This window comes from Lontra canadensis, unplaced genomic scaffold, assembly GCF_010015895.1.
Source record: "Lontra canadensis isolate GAN:19392208 unplaced genomic scaffold, GSC_riverotter_1.0 scaffold1, whole genome shotgun sequence".
Classification (NCBI taxonomy): domain Eukaryota; kingdom Metazoa; phylum Chordata; class Mammalia; order Carnivora; family Mustelidae; genus Lontra; species Lontra canadensis.
Genome location: NW_022630995.1, coordinates 116171645 through 116192298, shown reverse-complemented (window position 1 = coordinate 116192298; position 20654 = coordinate 116171645). Strand labels below are relative to the sequence as shown.

At 40.3% G+C, this 20654-nt stretch overlaps 2 protein-coding genes across 3 annotated transcripts in view; both read left to right on the top strand.

The window, feature by feature from the left end:
* The window catches only part of HERC6 (HECT and RLD domain containing E3 ubiquitin protein ligase family member 6), a 62125-nt gene extending 51203 nt beyond the window's left edge, over positions 1-10922 (top strand). The window contains exons 17-23 of the mRNA XM_032861876.1: positions 1215-1358; positions 3047-3213; positions 5132-5195; positions 6695-6765; positions 8112-8298; positions 8388-8490; positions 10511-10922. Of these exons, the coding sequence (XP_032717767.1) occupies positions 1215-1358; positions 3047-3213; positions 5132-5195; positions 6695-6765; positions 8112-8298; positions 8388-8490; positions 10511-10740 (966 nt within the window). The 3' untranslated portion in view covers positions 10741-10922. The remainder of the gene's footprint in view (positions 1-1214; positions 1359-3046; positions 3214-5131; positions 5196-6694; positions 6766-8111; positions 8299-8387; positions 8491-10510) is intronic.
* Positions 10923-15748: 4826 nt separating this feature from the next.
* Positions 15749-20654, top strand: part of HERC5 (HECT and RLD domain containing E3 ubiquitin protein ligase 5) — a 42263-nt gene continuing 37357 nt past the window's right edge. For both annotated transcript variants that reach the window (XM_032861851.1, XM_032861843.1), the window contains exons 1-3: positions 15749-16046; positions 18959-19079; positions 19751-19827. In XM_032861851.1, the coding sequence (XP_032717742.1) occupies positions 15764-16046; positions 18959-19079; positions 19751-19827 (481 nt within the window). In that variant the 5' untranslated portion in view covers positions 15749-15763. The remainder of the gene's footprint in view (positions 16047-18958; positions 19080-19750; positions 19828-20654) is intronic.

Below are 20654 nucleotides of genomic sequence, written 5' to 3'. Positions count from 1 at the left end.
CAAAAATAATAAATATTAAATAATTAAATAAATAATAAAGAAAAATAAAATCTTTAAAAACAAACAAGATACAAAGAAATTGGCCAGGAAAGGAAGCAGAAAAGTAGTTAGAGTGGTAACAGGAAAACTGGGACAATATTGGCCATAAAGGTAGATTTTAGAGAAGGACATTTCCTACAGCATAACTTTTAACAAAGCTAGAACAGTTTTGGCTTCTCAGACTTCATACTTGGGTAGGTTAAGCTGCCATACATGTTCAGTGTGAATAGTGTTAAGTTGAAAATATTATAAAAAAATGAATTTTTTCAAAAATATTTAAGGGGCGCCTGAGTGGCTCAGTGGATTAAAGCCTCTGCTTTCGGCTCAGGTCATGATCCCAGGGTCCTGGGATGGAGCCCCGCATCAGGCTCTCTGCTCAGTGGGGAGCCTGCTTGCTCCTTTCTCTGCTTGCCTCTCTGCCTACTTATGATCTCTGTCTGTCAAATAAATAAATAAAATCTTTTAAAAAAATATTTAAAAAAATAAATAAGGGGCTCCTGTCTGGCTCAGCCAGTTGGTGGAGCATGCAACTCTTGATCTCAGGGTTGTGAGTTTGAGCCCCATGTTGGGTGTACAGATTCCTTAAAACTAAAATCTTTTAAAAAAGTAAAATAAAATTAAAAAGGAAATAATAGTAGAACTGAAGAAAGAAAAATAAAAGGATAGTTCACACGTGAGAGCTATGGGCCATCTGGTCTGATGGTTCCTTCAAAGGTGCTAAAGCCAGGGGGACTGAGAGGGTAATTTGTCAGAAGTTCTAATGAGGGAAGAGGCAGGAGAAAAAGCTATTGACTGGAGCCAGAGTTGTAAAATCTGAATGATGAGATGAAGATAGACAGTAAGATGGAAGAACCAGGGACCTGAAGTACATCCAAATGTGGTTCGATACTCTGGTCAAAATAATCGGTGAATGCTTAGTCTTGCTAGAATCCCTCTTTACTTGGTTCATGTGGTGGTGTAGAGGACTCACACACACACTAATCTGACTGTGACCAGGTTCACGGCATCTGCTGCTCAGCAGGAAATTGAGGGAGAACAGATTGCAGTGAGGTGTGGGATTGAAGGGATATGGGATTCCAGGAATTCTGATGATGGCAAGAGGTTTGAAACTTTTCCACGAAGATCAAGGCATCCTATTTTAAATCTGAGCCTGTGAATGTGTTCTCTTTCCTCAGATTGAATTTACTAAAGAAATATGTTCTTCGGGGTACGGGGTAATAGCCGAGTTCTTCTACTATATATTTGAAGAGATGACCAAGACAGAATATGGAATGTTCATATATCCTGAAGAAGGTTCTTACATGTGGTTTCCTGTCAGCGTAAGTCTTTTATTTTCTTACAGTTTTCCAGGACAGAAAAAGTATACCATATACTGTAACACGAAAACCATAATAATAATAATGTAAATTACTTAGGGGCTATTAGAAAAGCAGAATCTCAGGTCCCACCCCAGATCAGAGCATGTATTCTATAAGATCCCCAGGTGCTTCTATGCATGTTAAATTTTTTTTAAAAAGATTTTATTTATTTATTTGATACACAGAGAGAGAGATCACAAGTAGGCAGAGAGGCAGGCAGAGAGAGAGAGGGAAGCAGCCTCCCTGCTGAGCAGAGAGCCCGATGTGGGGCTTGATCCCAGGACCCTGGGATCATGACCTGAGCCAAAGGCAGAGGCTTTAACCCACTGAGCCATCCAGGCACCCCAGCATGTTAATTTTTTTTTTTTTTTTGCATGTTAAATTTTTAAATAGCTTTTATGAAGTATATTTGAAATACAATAACCTACACATCAGGTGTTCAATTTGGTTAAGTTTTGATTACAAATATATCCATGAAACTATCACCACAATCAAAATAATGAACATATTCATCATTCCCCCAAATTTCCTCATATGCCTTTCTAATCCTACCCTCCACACACTTCCTGCCCCCTGCCCACACAGCCACTGATCTGATTTTTGTCATTCTGGAGTACTTTGAATTTCCTAGAATTTTATATAAATTCTAAGATTTCTATTTCAGGGCCAGCTTTGCCGTTAGCAGGCGAATGACATTGGGCTACTTATGTAATAGCCTCAATCTACATGCTCTATTTACTTCTTACAGCTATTGTAAGCATAAATGTTAAAAATGCATTTAGAGGGATGCATGGGTGGCTTAATTGGTTAAGCATCTGCCTTTGGCTCAGGTCACGATCCCAGGGTCCTGGGATCAAATCCCGTGTTGTCCCCTGCTCAGCAGGGAGTCTGCCTCTCCTTCTGCCTGCCAGGCTCCCCCTGCTTGTGCTCTCTCTCTGATAAATAAATAAATAAGTAAATAAAATATTTTTTAAAAATGCATTTAGGATTTTCAGGCTAGTTGTCTGTTGGCTGCGCTCTAATGATGGTCCGGCAAGAGGTGGCCAGTGTTTTCCCTCATCTGGGACTACAAAGTGCAAAGAGTAAAGCCGTTTCATCAGGACTCTTTCCTTCTTTCCACCCACCTTCACTGTCAACAGCATCAGTCACCTTCCCTGACCCATATGCTTGTCCCTGTCAGCACACCTAGGCTGAGGGCAGTATCACCGAAGGGGACACACTTGTCTGACACACATGACATGCCTGATGCACAATGAAAGTGCAAATAAAGAGTACTCTTCCTTCTGCTGTGTCTTTTTTCTACACGAATTTGAAGGCAAAGATGATAACATTAAATAATGACAACCTTGGCTTATAAGGCTATCCGAGTGTATTTTTTTAATATTCCAGATATACTTTCAGTAACAAAAAGTAAATTCATCTATTTAATATTCTGAACTATTAGTTTATATTTTATCTTATGGAAGAAATTTAAATTGTATTAAAGCCTGTGTAAGAAGCTCAAACTTTCTTTTCCTGAAACCCATTTGTTCCTAATTTGTGACTTTTAGAAAAGGAAACCAAAACCAATTTTTACTAATCTAATTATCCCTTTGGATTATTGATTATTTCTAATACCTTAGGGATTTTTTTTTCTTCTCCTTTTCCAGCCTGTATTTGAAAAGAAGAGATATTTCCTTTTTGGGATCCTGTGTGGACTCTCCCTAAACAACTCAAACGTTGCCAACCTTCCTTTTCCACTGGCTCTGTTTAAGAAACTTCTGGACCAAAAGCCATCATTGCAAGATTTAAAAGAACTCAGTCCTCTTCTGGGAAAGTAAGTAATATTTTTCCAGAACTATGTTAAGTCTCAGTTATTCAGGAACAAATGATGTTAATCACACATACACACAGAGACAAGGTCTTCAATTTCAATAAATTTATACTCTTTTGATGAATTTGAATCTTAGCCTGACTTACAATAAAGTATGCCTTTAAGAATAAGGAAAAGCCAAATGCTCTTCTAATTATCAACCTACAACAGAGCCTAGTATCTTAAATTTATCTAGGTGGAAACTGTACATAATATTTTTTTTGAAAGATTTTATTTATTCATTTAGAGAGAGACGGACAGCAAGGGTGGAGGGGCAGAGAGAGGGAGAAAGAGAATTTCAAGCCGCCTCCACACTCAGCCCGCAGCCCAACGAGGCTCAATCCTGTGACCCTGAGGTCATTAAGAGTAGGATGCTTAACCAATGAGCCACCCAGGTGCCCTGGAAATAATTTTTTTAATGAGAACCATGCATACTGTATTTATTTTCATAAATCATATTTAGTCAATTAATTAATTAATTAATTTTAAAAGATTTTATTTATTTATCTGATGGAGAGAGAGAGAGCACAAGCAGGGGGAGAAGCAGGCAGAGGGAGAGGGAGAAGCAGGCCCCCCTGCAGATCAGGGAGTCAGATGTGGGGCTTGAATCCCAAGATCATGCCCTGAGTCGAAGGTAGATGCTTAACCCACTGAGTCCCGCAGGCACTGTCATTTAATTTATTTAAATTCATCAGCATGTCATCAACTCTATTTTTTAAGTACTGAAAAATACTTGTTCTAAGTTAGTATATGTGCTGCCGAAGCGAGCACTACTTGTTCTAAGTTAAAAGGTAAACTATATCCTGTGAGGAAAATACTAGCAACATAGATGATAGACAAAGATTAGTATTGCCGATATATAAATATAAATATATATGTGTGTGTGTCATCACAGATAAATATGGCTGAGGGTATGTGTGTGTATACACACACATGCACACACACACACACACATATGGCTAATCAAAAAATGAAAATATGCTCAATCTTCCTAGTACTTAAGGAAATATGAATGAAAATGAAAATGAGATGTCTGGGCACCTGGGTGGCTCAGCGGGTTAAGCCACTGCCTTCAGCTCAGGTCATGATCTCAGGGTCCTGGGATCAAGTCCCGCATCGGGTTCTCTGCTCGGCAGGGATCCTACTTCCCTCTCTCTCTCTGCCTGCCTCTCCATCTACTTGTGATCTCTCTCTGTCAAATAAATAAATAAAATCTTAAAAAAAAAAAAAAAGAAAATGAGATGTCTTTTTTGTGCTTACAGACTGACAAATGTTAAAAAGTTTTTCATAAAACACACAGTTGGCAACAGATCGAAAAGGATTCTCTTCTGTCGTACTATTTGTGTAAGAGTAAACTGCCTGGATTTACACTATATACCCTGACACTCTAGAGAACAGGGCTTCTCAACCTTGGCAACACTGAGATTAGGGGCTAGATAATTCTTTGTTGTGGAAGGCTGATCTGGGCATCGTAGGATATATTTAACAGCCAAGGGGGCTGCTACCCACTAGATGCCAGTGGTGACCTTCCCCCTAATTGTAACAACCAAAGATATCTCTGGATTTTGCCAGATGTCCTCTAGGGGTCAAAATCTCCCCTGATAGGGAATCACTGGTCTATAGGAAGGGGCTCCTTTCTGTAATTTCCATCAAGACACAGCAGTGTCTATGTATTAGCAGTGGCCCAACAAAACTGTTAAACAAGGTTAACTAAGAAGAGGGAGCGGGAAGGTAAGCACATTTACGTGGCATTTTATACATTTCTTTATTGTTCAAGAGTTTTTCTACTGAACATTTGTTATTTTTGAAATGTGAGAAGATCAAGAATATAATTTTTATTTTTTTAATTAAATATTACTTTTCAAATGAAAATTTTCATTAGGAATTTGCAAGTTCTAGATAATGAAGCTGATGACATTGGAGAAGAACTTTACATATATTTTTCTGTGAGTACCAATGTAGTTTAGCTTTATATTACCTTAAATATGGGATTTCTTTTTTAAAAAATTTTCTACCCTGCCCCCTTGGGATTCCTTTTTTGAGCATATTTCACTTCTGTATTATATGACTCTCCGCCCACCTGCTCCTCCTTTGATACCTTATGTTTATATAGTCTCAAAGAAAGTGAAAATACAGCAATTATGCAATCAGTGTGAACAACGTAAACCACTAAATGCTTAAGACTATATACAGCATATACAGGGTAGGTTTTTTAATTTTTATATGTATTTAAAAGATGCAACATGGGGGGGTTAAGGGGGTAGGAGAAGAGTAAATGAAGCAAGATGGGATTGGGAGGGAGATAAACCATAAGTGACTCTTAATCTCACAAAACAAAATGAGGGTTGCAGGGGGTAGGGGGGTTGGGGGGGGTGGGGTTATGGACATTGGGGAGGGTATGTGCTATGGTGAGTGCTGTGAAGTGTGTAAACCTGGCGATTCACAGACCTGTACCCCTGGGGAAAAAAATATATGTTTATAAAAAAAAAATTAAAAAAAAAATTAAAAAAAAAAAAAGACTGAACTACATAATTATTTAGTTCCCAGTTATTTATAGTTATAGGGAAGAATGTCCTGGCAATAATGGTTTTGTCGTTGTGTTGGGAAGGAAGAATTTATTGTTTCAAAGTCCTTCTAGTTGGACTAAAAATCAAATTGGCATGACAAAGATTAAAAGAGAATATCAGATTTAATTTTGTATGTGCAAGGAATCCATCCAGACATGGAAATTCCAAAGACAGGCAAAATGACGTATATATGTCATTCTGAACTAAGGAGAAGGGGGTAGCGGCCTAGGACTTCAGAGGGAAGAAATGCAATTTACAGGAAGATGAAAAAGAGCAAATGTTTGGTAAACAAATGTTTGTTGGGTAGCTCAGAAACAATGGGACATAGAGGACTTTTTAAAAAAAGATTTTATTTATTTATTTGACAGAGAGACAGCAAGAGAGGGAACACAAGCAGGGGGAGTGGGAGAGGGAGAAGTAGGCTTCCTGCCAAGCAGGGAGCCCAGTGCAGGGTTCAGTCCCAGGACCTTGGGATCATGACCTGAGCTGAAGGCAGATGCTTAACAACTGAGACACCCAGGTGCCCCAACATAGAGGACTTTGATCAAATGGGCCTTGCTAGGTTCCTCTCTATCTACCATGCCTAGTTCAGAGTCTATGTAGTTGTCTGTGGTAGTAGCTCTCTTCCTGGAGCAGGTCCTCTATCTAAATTATTTTTAGACGGTTGTGGGGGGAGGTGAAGAGCTTTTCCTGAATCTGTTGGAGGTTTTAAAAATTTTGTTATTTTTTTCTGATTCTGCTGGGTTTTGATTGCTTTTAACTCAGAAATAATCATTATGCTAAAGTGGCTCCTCAATGGGGTGACCTGCCCGTGGCCCCTGCAGTTGAATTATTCAGAGTCTCTTTCATATTTGGTACTGAATATATTTTGGTTACAGATACGCTGGGACAAAAAGGATGTTGATTTAATTCCAAATGGGATCTCTGTACCCGTGGACCAAAGCAACAAGTAAGTTTTGACTTAGAACATCTGTTATGAATACACATAACATGTTTGTTATCACTATAATTTATGCATGTATTTTAGCTTTTCAGATGATCATTTTAGCTCCTCATCTCTGAGGAAGATTAAAAAGTTTACAGGTTAAGAGAACGGGGAAAAGGAGTCAGGATTAAATATTTCCTTTGCAGAACTTTTCACTAGTTACTCACTTAACAATTATTTTTGAGCCCTTCCTCTGTACCAGATCCTATTCCGGGTGCCAGAGAGACAGCTATGAAACAGACAAAAGGTGGAGCTTCAATTCCAGTGGGGCAGAAAGACCATATATAAATAAATTATTATGTAATATGATGTCAATAAGGATGAGCACTGTGACAAAAGTTAATTAAGAGATTTACAGTAGTGTCGTGCTGGAACCAGCTGGCATCTGCTTGTGAGAGCTGATGTTCAATTTTCCAAAATGTTGAGAGTTTATTATTGAGGTATTAGTAGCATGAAATCAGCCATGGTGGGAATATTTACACCACAAAGCTGGCAAATGCTGCAAATGAGGGTTCCCTTTCATTTTCTTCTCTTTAGAGGACTGGTTGTTAACCATTTACCAGCACACTACTGGTTCCAGGGGATGGCAGAAGGTGGTCAGATAGGACACTCCGCTAGGGCAGTCCCTGAAGCTGCTCAAGGCGCGGGAGACTTCCATGTTTCTAGTCGCTGTCAGGTGGACATCTTCTTCCTGCCGTCAGGAAATTCATCAGGGTGGGGGGGGGTGGGGGAAAACAGACTTTTGCAGAAATGATTTCCACACGGTGACACATGATGTGAGAGAGGAGGGAGAGGGGAACAGTGGACCAACCCTGAGAACTAGTCCTGTTGCTATGGACCTCTCTGATGGTTGACAGAAGTCAGCATGTAAGGAGGGAGCAGTGCATGCTGTGGCCCCAACTCTAAGAAAGACGGGGAGCGCCCCCCCCACCCCGCAACTATCAAAGGTCAAAGATTCAAATGCCAAGTGGGAAGAGGCTGCTGTGTCAGGCAGTAGTCAGATCCAAAAGTTTGGAATTTACCCTAAGTGCAATGGAAAGAAAGCCTTTGGAAAGATTTTAAGCCAGAGAATTACATGTACAGATGACTGTTTTAAAAGTATCTCTCTCTCGGAGGGAAAGAGCAGCAAAACAGTCTTTGTCCTTCTGCTACACACTTCAAGGTGTCTTCCTTCAGCTGACCACAGGCTTTTACTTCCCTCTGAATAATTTACTTTTCTTTCTTAATAGAAATTGTTAAAAGGGCAAAATAGAGAATATTTTAGTCAGTGGTGAAATATGTTATTGGCTTTTTTTTTTCCTTCCCTCAAGGAAAGAATATGTTTCTGCATGCATTGATTACATTTTTCACACCTCTGTAAAGACAGTTTATGAGGAATTTCAGAAAGGATTTTATAAAGTCTGTGACAAGGAAATACTTGTTAAACTTTTCCAGCCCGAAGAACTGATGACAGCAATGGTTGGAAATACTGATTATGACTGGAAGCAGTTTGAAGAGGTTGGTGATAACAAAAGTTCCCCCCACTTCTTCCAAACAACTTCTATACGTTCCCCCTAAAATCCATTTTTCTCCTTCTTTTTCTCAAGAATTCACAATATAATCAAGGATACCACAAATCACATCCAACTATACTGATGTTTTGGAAAGCTTTCCACAAATTAACTCTGGAGGAAAAGAGAAAATTCCTCTGTAAGTATTACTAATAGATGGATTTATAATTATATATCTTTTTAAAAGATAAGTATTTGCCATGAGGTCATTATTAAATGTTTTATTTAATTAAATAATTTATTTAAGTAATCTCTACACCCAACATAAGGCTTAAACTTATCACCCCAAGATCAAGACTAGCATGCTCTTCCGACTGAGCCAGTCAGGCACCCCGCCATGAAGTCGTTCTTTTTTTTTTTTTAATCATCTTTTTTTTTTTTAAGATTTAATTTATTTGTTTGAGAGAGATCACAAGTAGGCAGAGAGGCAGGCAGAGAGAGGGGCGAAGAAGCAGGCTCCCTGCTGAGCAGAGAGCCCGATGTGGGGCTCGATCCCAGGACCCTGGGATCATGACCTGAGCCGAAGGCAGAGGCTTAACCAACTGAGCCACTCAGGTGGCCCCATGAAGTCATTCTTAATAGTGGGTCACACGTGTTTATAGCAAAGCCAGGCTTCCTAAATCAATGTTCTTTCTCTTATATAAGCCTGGTTTCCCATTGAAAAAAAAAATAAATATTACTAGTTGCCTTCTAATCAAGCCTTCACTCTCACATTCTTATCTTTATTTATCAAAGTCCTATGGAGGGCGCCTGGGTGGCTCAGTGGGTTGAGCCGCTGCCTTTGGCTCGGGTCATGATCTCAGGGTCCTGGGATTGAGTCCTGCATCAGGCTCTCTGCTCAGCAGGGAGCCTGCTTCCCTCTCTCTCTCTGCCTGCCTCTCTGTCTGCTTGTGATCTCTCTCTGTCAAATAGATAAATAAAATCTTTAAAAAAAAAAAAAGTCCTATGGAATTAGGACTATGTATATTTTTCTAATACTATTTTAGAAATAATGCTAGTAGCAATTCCACTGATGATAATACCAATGCCTTTATTGTGTGCTTAACTCTGTGTCAAGCATTGTACTGACCACTTCCTATCTGTTACCTCCCTTTATCCTAATAGCCATGTTTTGAGGTACGGTACTTATTTTTTTCCTCATTTCAGATCTGAGGAAAAGAGGCTTTATGCGTTTAGTAGTTTGCCTATATTCAGACAGCTGGCGAGTGTGAGAAACAGACTCTGAACCCACTAGGCTGATCCAAAGCCAAGGCTCTGAACCAATAAACTGTGGCTTGTGATACGAGAACTTCTCTTGGTGGGAACCCTAAGGTTTCCCTTGGACAGATTTAATGACTTACTCTCTCACCTCCCTTCCCATTTTTCAGTCATTCTGTAGATATATATCTTTTTTTTTTTTAATTTTTTTTAAAGATTTTTTTTTTTTTAATTTATTTGACAGATCACAAGTAGGCAGAGAGGCAGGCAGAGAGAGACAGGAGGAGGCAGGCTCCCTGCTGAGCAGAGAGCCCAATGCGGGACTTGATCCCAGGACCCTGAGATCATGACCTGGGCCAAAGGCAGAGGCTTTAACCACTGAGCCACCCAGGCGCCCCAGATATATATCTTTTTGCTATTTTTGTTGCTCTTGAGGACATTGGAGGACAATCCCAACTTCACAAACCTAAACTACTTCTCCACAATCCCTGTCTAATCTCTGAGGGAAACTTGCTTCAGCCCATTGATTCCACTGTCTGTGCATTCAGTGCGTTTACTTACATCTTCCTACTTCTGACTTTTTCTTGGGCTTTCCCCTTCTGCCTTTCCTGGAGAACTAACTAGCCAGATGTGACCCCTGTAGTCTCCCTGCTCCCCCAGCTGGGTACCACCCGTCAGTCTCAGGGCGTCTTCACCTCAGCCTTCCTAGCTGAGCTAAATTAAACGTCCATGTATCTTGCTCTTCTCTTTTCATGTATGTGATTTTCCTAATTAGACCATGAACTCACTGAGAACAAAGACCAGATGTCATAATTTTTCTGTGTTCTACATGGCCCTATGTGGCTCTCGCTACACAAGGGTACTCAGTGGTATCTATTGAATGAAGTGATTCATTTCTTCCTTTTCATTTTACGTTTTGCTCTTTCTATGAAATATCTTAACCAAAATTTATTCCTTTCTAGTTTTTCTTAGGGGAAATGACAGACTGCCTGTAAGAGGCAAACAGGAAATGGGAATCATATTTCGCTGTCCTGAAACTTTCCGTGAAACAGATTACCCAAGAGCGCTGACCTGTCACAATATTCTGGACCTTCCTAAATATTCTACAATGGAAAAAGTGGAGGAAGCCCTTCAAGTAGCCATCAACAGCAACAGAGGATTTGCCTCTGTCCAAGTCACAGAGCAACAGTGATCCTGCGAGTTTCAGTGAGGCCTCAGAGCCTTAAGCCCTCATCCTTTGACTCTTCTGTTCTTCCTTAGGTCTAAGTAGCACAAAGTGTTGATAAGTCTTAGGTAGAATTAGTTGACAAATGTTGGATAAACAATAAAATGATGAATCAAGAGGGATTAAAAAAAGTGATTTTTAAAAATGAATCAACATTTCTTTTTTTTTTTTTTTGAATCAACATTTCTTGATCCCTAAATTTGTTATCAGAATGTTTGTTTTTTACCAAATTATTCCTGAACAATAATTATCATTTAAAAATAAACTGAATATTAAAAGCTAATAGATTTTTTTAAAAGATTTTATTTATTTATCTGACAGACAGAGATCACAAGTAGGCAGAGTCAGGCAGGGAGGTGGGGTGGAGGGAAGCAGGCTCCCTGCTCAGCAAAGAGTTGGATGCGGGGCTCGATCCCAGGACCCTGAGATCATGATCTGAGCCAAAGGCAGAAACTTAACCCACTGAGTCACCCAGGTGCCCCGCTAACAGGTATTTTTTAAAATATTGTATATCTAATAAACACATTGTAAAAATGAAAGATATGCTTAAGCTTGAAAAAGTAATAATTCAACATGTTTTTGAGGCATGTAAATATATATTTTATATTCTAGCATGTCTCTAGAATTTTTATTTTAGCCAACTGCTGAGTAATTTATTTGAAAAATCTAAATGTTAAAGGATTCATTAATTCATCGAAGAATTACTTATGCTCAATACTGTGTTCCAAGAATATTCTAAATGCATATATCATTATTTTGGCTAAACTCTAACCCCAACCAGGAACTCCTATCTATTGGTAGTTGGAGAGAATGAAGGACATGAAATATGTCTTAGCAATATGGCTATGGAATGAATTAAAGGAGAAAGAGAAATATGGCTGTAAATGGGCAATGAATTTTGAACACCAGTTCTATCTTATATTACATTTTAAACTGTAAGCTATTCTATAAATGCCTGTTGTAATGGCAAACCATGCAGAGATGATGTCTTATATCAATGGCACTTTTGGAAAGGAAACACCATGGGGTGTAGTCCATGTCGGGGTGGTGATGTGGAAAGAGGGGAGGATCGCCAGAGGATAGATAGAACAGAGAGAATTTACTAAGGACACTAGAATGTGGGGTGATCCTTAGAAACACAAGTCCCAGTGAATCTTCAGATTTATTTTGGACATGTCTGGTTTCTCTAATAAATGGAATGGGGGCCCAGATGTATTCTCTTTGAATTTTAAGGAAAAAGGTAACCTCTAAATCTCAGGGATCCCTAGGCACTTGACTTTTAGGTTGTATTTTTCAGAACTTTCAACTCCAACATAAATTTTTCTAATGCAAATGGGTGAACTATACTAAACATTTAGGGAAGACAGCACAGCAATTCTCTTCTTCTTTTTAAAGATTTTATATATTTACTTGAGAGAGACAATGAGAGAGCGAGAGAATGAGTGGGAAGAGTGGCTGAGGGAGAGGGAGAAGCAGAGTCCTCGCTGAGCAGGGAGCCTATGCAGGCTAGATTCCAGGATGCTGGCATCATGACCTGAGCAGAAGACACGCTACCAGATTGAACCACCCAGGAGCCCCTACTGTAGTAGTTCTTTACATACTCTTTCAGAAAACAGAGGAAAAGGAGTGTCAGAAGAGCATGCAACTCTTGATCTGGGAGTTAAGAGTTTGAGCCCCAAGTTGGGAATAGAGATGACTTAAAAATAAGATCTTTTTATTAAGAAAAAAGAAAACAGAGGAAGAGGAAACACCGCCCAATTAAGTACAATGTTGGCATTACTCTCATGTCAAAACCAGACAAAGACATTATGGGAAAAGAAAACTACAAATATCTCTCATGAACAGAAACACAAAAAAAACTTTCTAAGATTTTAACATATCAAACATATCCAACAAAATATAAAAAGGATAATACTTTGCAGCCACGTGGAGTTTAGTCCAGAAAAGCACTTAAAAATCTATTAGATCTCACTGTAATAAGACAAAGAAAAACCATATAATTACCTCAATAAAGGCAGAAAAAATTTTTGACCAATTGCAATAACCACTTATGTATGATATTCTTAGCAAATTAGAACCAGAAGGAAACGTTCTCAACCTGATAGAACCTGCAAGGAGCTAACCTTACATTCAATGGTAAGAGACTAAATGCCTTCCAAAACTATTAACAAGGAAAGGGTGCCTCTCATCACTTCTTGTACAACATTTTACTAGAGGTATTATTCCATGTAAGAGGGCAAAGAAAAAAAGAAAAGGTATAATGATTGGAAAGGAAAAAGTAATACTATCTTATTTATAGACTACTTCGGTATCTGCAGAAGATCCTAACAGATCTAATACCAAACCGAACCAAACCAAAACCTATTAAAACTGTTCAGTAAATATAGAAAAGTCTCAGGATTCAAGGTCAATATATAAAAATTAAGTCCTTACATATATTAACAACAATCATAAATTGAAATTTTAAGAACTATTTATAATATAAAAAGATAAATACTTAAGGATAAATTTAACAAAACATGTTACACTATACAGTAAAAACCAGAAAATATTGCTGAAAGACATTAAAGCAGCTTTAAATTAACAGGGAAGGGCACCTAGTGCTGCAGTGGGTTAAGCCTCAGACTCTTGTTTTGGCTCTGGTCGTGACCTCCAGAGCTGGCCTGAGAATTTCAATGCTAGCCAATCCCACATGTGTGGGCACACAGTTCTCTCTCTCTCAAATAAATAAACCAATCTTAAAAAAGAAATTGATGGGGAGAGATATATGCTCATGGACCCAAGACTCAAACTGATTTATTCAGTTTGACACACTGATAATTAAATCAGTTCCCAAACTGACTTAATTTAGTGCAATCTCAAAGTCCCTGCAGTCCGTTTTGTAGATATCGATGAACTTATCCTGAAATATATATGGAAATGGGAAGGACCTAAAATAGCCAAACAAATAAATATAACACCCAAAACAACACTGAAGAAAGGACAATGGTGGGCATTTGAATGAAGTGATTTAGAGACTTAATTATAATCTACAGTAATCAAAGCAGTGTGGTCTTAGAGTATAAACAAATATAGATCAAGGGGACACAGTAAATTTAGTCCTGAAATAAACTCAACAGCGCATAGCCAACAGAATTTTGACAAAGATGCTAAGGCAATTCAATGGGGAAAGGCTACGTAGAACAACGGGAAATCAGGACAAAAATGAACCTCTATCCTTTCCTGATGCCATAAAGAATAATTCATTTGAAATGTAACAAAAGACCTAAAACTGTAAAACTTGTAAACGATAACATATAAGAAAATCTCTGTAACCTCGGGTTAAGCAAAGATTTCCTAAGACAAAAGAAAAAAAGGCATTAACTATGTAAGAGGAAAAAATGGATAAATTACATTAAAATTAAAACTTTCAGCTCTTCAAAAGACACTTCATAACATTTTAAAACAAGCCACAGATTGGTAGAAAATATTTCAAAACATATCTAATGAAGGACGATATATAACACAAGGTATTGTAATATATGAAAAGAACTTTGAGATAATAAGCAAATTAATAAATGGCAAAAGATGTGAATAGACGCTTCACCAAGGAAAAGACAGAGGTTAGCCCAAATAAGCATATGAAAAGATGCTTCAACATCATTAAGCATTAGGGAAATGGAAATGAAAACCATAGTAAGATACACAGATACAGGGGCATCTGGGTGGCTCAGTCATTCCGCGTCCGCCTTTGGCTCAGGTCATGATCCCAGGGTCCGTTGAGCCCGATACCGGGTTCCCTGCTCAGGGGGGTGCCTGCTTCTCTTTCTCCCACTCCCCCTGCTTGTGTTCCTTCTCTCGCTGTATCTATGTCTTTCAAATAAATATAAAATCCTTAAAAAAAAAAAAACCCAAAAGATACGCGTAAAGACGACTGCAACTGCTATAATTAAAAAGACTGAAAATACCAAATGTCGAGGATATAGAGGGACTGGCACTCCCATAAATTGCCGGAGGGAATGCAAAACGGCATAGCACTTTGGAAAGGTTTGGTAGTTTCTTGTATCATATTCATGCATGTATTTACCATACGATACAGCAGTTCCATTTTTAGGTATTTACTCCCAAGAAAAGAAAACATATATCCGCTCCAAGCCGTGCTCACAGTCATAGCCCCTCTATTCACTGGAAAGAACTGAAATGTCCGTGGATCGGTGAATGGATAAACTGCTACCCCTCTGCCGTAATACCAACCAACAATCACTACTGACTGACCAAATAACTGATGAAACACGGGATTAACCTCAACAGCATTAAGCTAAGCGGAGGAAAAAACCGAAGACCGCACAGGGTTGACTCCGTGTGTCAGGGATTCTCGAAAAGGCAAACCTTGCTGACAGAAAGCGCCTCCGCGGTTGCCAGGCACCGCGGTGTGGGCGGAGGACCGACCGCGAGGTTCTCGATTTCAGTTCCCTCGCGGCCCACTGGCGGAGCCCCAGACCGAACGCTGAACGAAGCCGCTTTCCTTGCCACAGTCGTTCCTGGAAATTCGGCAGGTCCGCTGTGTCAGTGCTCCTCCTAGCGGAACTGCAGTGTTTCTTCCAAGGCCACCGGGTCCAGGCGTTCAGGGGGCCCCTGCGAGCCCGGGGACGCCCCCTCAGCCATGCCCACCCATCCCGTCCTCCGCCAGCACCCTGTGTCCTCTGGCAGCCTTCCAAGCCCTTCGTGACCCGTCCGAGTTTCCCTTTCCCTTTCCTTCTCTATTCCGCCCCCGAACCAGAGCGACGGTTTCGTTTCTTCCCGGCGCTGCGGGCTCCGCCCCCAAACAGCACGCTGCGAGCCCGGCGTCTGAGCGGGGGCGGAGCAGGCGAGGCTGCGGTTCCTCGACGCCACTGCGCTGTCCGCTAGCTCCGGCTGCGCACCGCGACGCCGCGGACGGTTTTCTCGGGGGCTCCGTCTCCTCCGAGACTCGGAGAGCAGACGTGCGGCCGTGAAGCCCGGGAAAGCCGTGATGGAGCAGAGGCCGCGAAGGAGAGCTCGCGGCGGCGTGCGCCCGGTTCCCGGGCCGGACCCGCCGTCGCGACCCGCAGCGCCGCGGCGCTCCGCCGAGCCGCCGGGCACTCAGCTCTGGCTCTTCCCCAGCGCCGCCGGCCTCCGCAGAGCGCTGCCCCAAAGGACCGAAGCGACGCGACAGATGTGCTGCACGCGCGGGCGCCTCGTGGTGTTGGAGCGCGGCGGGGCCGGCGTCGAGGTTCACCAGCTGCCGGCGGGGAGCGACGGCGCCAAGAAGCCGAGTGAGTGGGCTGGCCGGTGCCCCCAGGGCCCTTCCGTCTCGGGCTGGGGGTGTGAGGGTGGGCGGCCGGGGGCCCCAAGAGCAGCGCCAGCGGAGCTGCCCGAGGGTGGGTGTGGCGGGCCTTCTCTAAACGCGAAGGGAAGCCCCGAAGGGGACCCGACGCTGCCGCGGTCACCGGTGGCCGCAGAAACGCGCCAGGCCGGGTGGCTTTTGAATTTCGCGCGTGCGAGTGCCTGAGCCCTCCCTTATCCGCGTTCCGGTTTGGCGCGGAGTTTGCAGGACGGTGGCGAGAGCTGGGTCGCGCGCTCTGCAAGTCGCCCGCGCGAACGGAGAACGCGTGCAGGCTGCATCTTCAGGGCCAGTCCTCCTTTAGCGTTGGTTTCTGTCGAAGTTTGCTTTTCGCTCGCTCCTGTGGACAACACAGCGGCTCCGATTTTGTGGGCCTTTGGAGAATATAGTTTTCTGGTTATCAACGACAATATCATATATATGCAAACGATTTAAAGAACCCCTACAGTTGCCCTTGGCCGAGGTGGTAGTAATCTCCGTCGATGAGGTCGGGAACTGTGGTTCCGATTTTAATCGTGGAGGAAAGCGAAGGGCCACATTCTTAATCTTGGAAATTTCGCCCGTCTGTTGAGTGAAGAAAGTCGAGCATCTTTTCCTTTTTTCTATTGATCGTTTGCATTCCTTTTTTGGTGAACTGTTTGTTCATATCTTAAAATGGCTTTTAAAAAATTGAGTTGTTAATCTTTTTCTTATTTGTTTGAAGCGTTATTTGAATATTAAGAATAGCATAGACGTTGTGATGTTTTAGTTGATGTTATTTTATAGTTTTCCTTCATCGATCTTTTCTGTTAAGACTTAACGGATTTTGTGTTACACAGCTATCCACACTCAGGTTTTTTGTGTTTTTTTTAATGTACCCATCTTTATAGCAATTTTAAACTTTTACTTTTTTTTTTTTTTTTAAGATTTTGTTTATTTATTTGACCAACAGAGATCACAAGTAGGCAGAGGCAGGCAGAGAGAGAGGGAAGCAGGCTCCCTGCTGAGCAGAGAACCTGATGCGGGGCTTGATCAGAGGACCCTGAGATCATGACCTGAGCCAAGGCAGAAGCTTAACCCACTGAGACACCCAGACACCCCAGCTTTTACTTATTTTTTGAAGTAGGCTTGGTGGAGCCCCACGGGGCGGGGGGGGGGGGGGGGGGGGGGCTTGAACTCTTGACCCTGAGATCAAGACCTGAGTTGAAATCAAGGGTCTGTGTGGGGTTTAACCAACTGAGCCACCCAGGCTCTCCTTAATGCTTTTATTTTTAAAGTTAGAATTTGGGATGCCCTTGAAAATCATTTTGATTTTAGTACGTAGGGGAATCTAGATTTATTTGTTTCTCCAAATGGTTAGTCTGATGTCCCTTTACCTTTTATGAGTAACCTTTTCCTCCCTGGCCCTTGAGTACTTTTTTTTCAACTGATTGGAAATGCTGATCTCTGAAAAATATTAGTCTGTTTAACCATTTCTTCTTTATTACCATACTGTTTTGGTTCTCATAGCATTTCTAATAAGAAGGTTTGTGCTTTGAGATTTTTACATGAATAAATCCAGTTTGGTTAGAACTGAGGAGTAAAACAAATCTCCACATCCAATTTTTGTGAACAAATTAAATGAGTAAATGGTAACTGTGGACACTTTTTAAATCTCTTAACTTTTAGGAAGGGTTAACTATGCAGTAATGCCAATAAAAATTCTTTTAACAGCATGTCTCCTTAAAAACTAGTCCTCAGGGGCACGTGGGTGACTCAGTGGTTAAGCGTCTGCCTTCAGCTCAGGTCTTGATCCCAGGGTCCTGGGATGGAGGACAGCATCAAGTTCCCTGCTCCGCGGGAAGCCTGCTTCTTCCTCTCGCACTCCCCCTGCTGGTGATCCCTCTCTCGCTGTGTCTTTCTCCGTCAAATAAATAAATAAAATCTTTTTAAAAAATTAGTCCTCAACCACAATTCTTCCTTTTAAAATTATAGAACTTGGGGGTGCTTGGGTGGCTCCAGTGGTTGAGCGTCTGCCTTTGGCTCAGGTCATCATCTGCAGGTCCTGGGATCCATCCAACCCCACATCAGGCTCCTGGCTGGCTCAGTAGGTAGCCTGCTTCTCCCTCTCCCTCTGCCTCCCCAGTGGTTGTGTGCTCTCTTTCTCTCTCTCAAATGAATAAATAAAAAATCTTAAAAAACAAAACAGAATATAGAACTTGGCTCCTATATGGAGCAATTAGGAGAATTTTATTATTATTATTTGTTTTGTATTTGGAAAGAGTGTATCTCAAAATACACAATATATTTTCTCCTAAAACAAGTAAATGCCATCCAGATACTGTTATATTTTCTTATAGACTTTTTCATTTCTGTCACTTCAAATTTAATTTCTCTGTCTCAAACTATTAAACAGGAATCTAAAAGCAAACATTTTAATTGGTTATTTAAAAACTATATTGAATTTTTAAAAAAATTTTTATATGAGGGAGGGACAGGAGGAGAGGGAAAGAAAGAAATGTAAGCAGGCTCCACGCTCCTCCATCTCACAACCCTGAGATCATATATGACCTGAGCTGAACTCAAGAAAGATGCTTAACTGACTGAGCCACCCTGGTGCCCCAAAACTATATTCAATTTAAAACAAAGAATAAATCAGTGCCTTCCCAAATTGGAAAGAAAAAAAATCCATGGTCAAAACAATAGTCTTTCCTAATTTGTCTGGTTTTGTACTTGAATTTTTCTTTAAGGAGAGGTTCATGTTAAGCCAAAGGTTGTCTAGTTGAAATTTCTTTTCAAGTGTTTTAAGCATATTTTAATGAAATAAATAATAATAGTGGGTAATAACCTGAGTGATGATAGTTCCTGATTGGGTTTGCTCTGCAGAATGCATTAAGTTAGGAAAAAAAATGAAGATACATTCTGTGGACCAAGGAGCAGAGCATATGCTGATTCTATCCTCAGATGGAAAACCATTTGAGTACAACTATAGCATAGAACATGCAAGGTAAGGGAACTTTTTTCTTTTATTAAAAATTACTTAAAATTTATTCAAATGGCAATCAATTTTTGTAGAAAAATGTTACTTTATATGAACTTTGTCTCCTGCTTTTACATAGTGGCTCTTAAGTAAACAATTCTGAAATGATCAGTGAATTCCATCAGTGAGATACAACCAAATTATGTCCATAGACATCGTGTGTTGCTTTGACATTTAAAAGAAATGATTGTTGGTCTGCCTCACCCCAAATTGGACTTCCACATTCATTGATTCATTTACCCCTCGTAATAATCCTATGAGTTAGATTATCAGAAATAAAAGTTTTCAACGCAGGAGAAAAATACATTATCATGGAATGATTTGTGAGACTTTTTCCTAGTAGATCTTGTGACTTAGAACTTATTTTCATTTTGTATTATTCCTGTATCATACAATTATTGTTTGCAAGAGAGACTTGGGATCATTCTAATTAATATTATATAGTGCACATTATTTGCCTTTTAAACCACCAACTAAAACACACGTATTTTTTATAATTTTAGATGTACTGAATGTGAAGTAATAAATTTAAAATTTTCCTTGAGCTTCAGTCCCAATGAAATACAATTAATAATTATAACATTGATGTTGTGACTTCCATTACAGTGATTGACATAAAATATATTTTCTTTCATCAGGTTTCAATGCATTTTACAAGAAAAAAGTATAATTCAGATCACATGTGGAGATTATCATTCTCTTGCACTTTCAAAAGGTACTTTCTGGACTATTGTTTTTTAGAGGGAATAGATGTGTGTATATGTAGAAAGAGTAGAATGTATATGCTTCACTTTCTAACAGACAAGAATAATGGTTTTGAATTTGATATAGTTCAGAGCACTTCTTAGTGTTTTTTTTTTTTTTTTTTTTTTAAAGTAAGCTCTAGGCCCAATATGGGGCTTGAACTCACAACCCTGAGATAGAGTCAATGAAGAGTCACATGCTCTACCAACTGAGCCAGCCAGGCACTTGTTAGAAAGTAAGAGAATTTTTGGATGTGTAAAATCTTTAGGTTTCCATATTTACTGTTCCTACATTGTACTCTTCAAATGACAAAACCAAAACAATTTTGTAAAGAATTTGATGCCCTTTGTTATTTAAGAACAACAGTTGATGGATTGGGAGTACAGTGTATCACAAACAATGGAGCACTCTCCTGGGAGGATTTCAAGCAAGAACGAGAATTTTTATAGAGCCTTGGAAGTCACAGTGCAATAATAGGGCATGATTGGTTGGGGTTGCGTATGTAGCCTTATTTGGAAAAATCAGGGAATGAGGAAATAAGTATACAGCCTGGAGTTGGCTTGGTGTTTGAGGATTGGCTTACTCGTTGGATATATGGTGTTTCTGGCCAAGCAGAACATTTAAAGGAATATGTAAGTCAGTTTGCTGACATGGCACCCTGGGTAGGAATGGCTCCATCTTGACCCTGGAGATTTATTTCAACAGTTCCATGTTTTTATTTTTCAAATAGGAAACAATGAAAATATTTTGAATAATCAAAATCATTCTGGAAACAGCACCAGGCTTGGGCTACCCTTT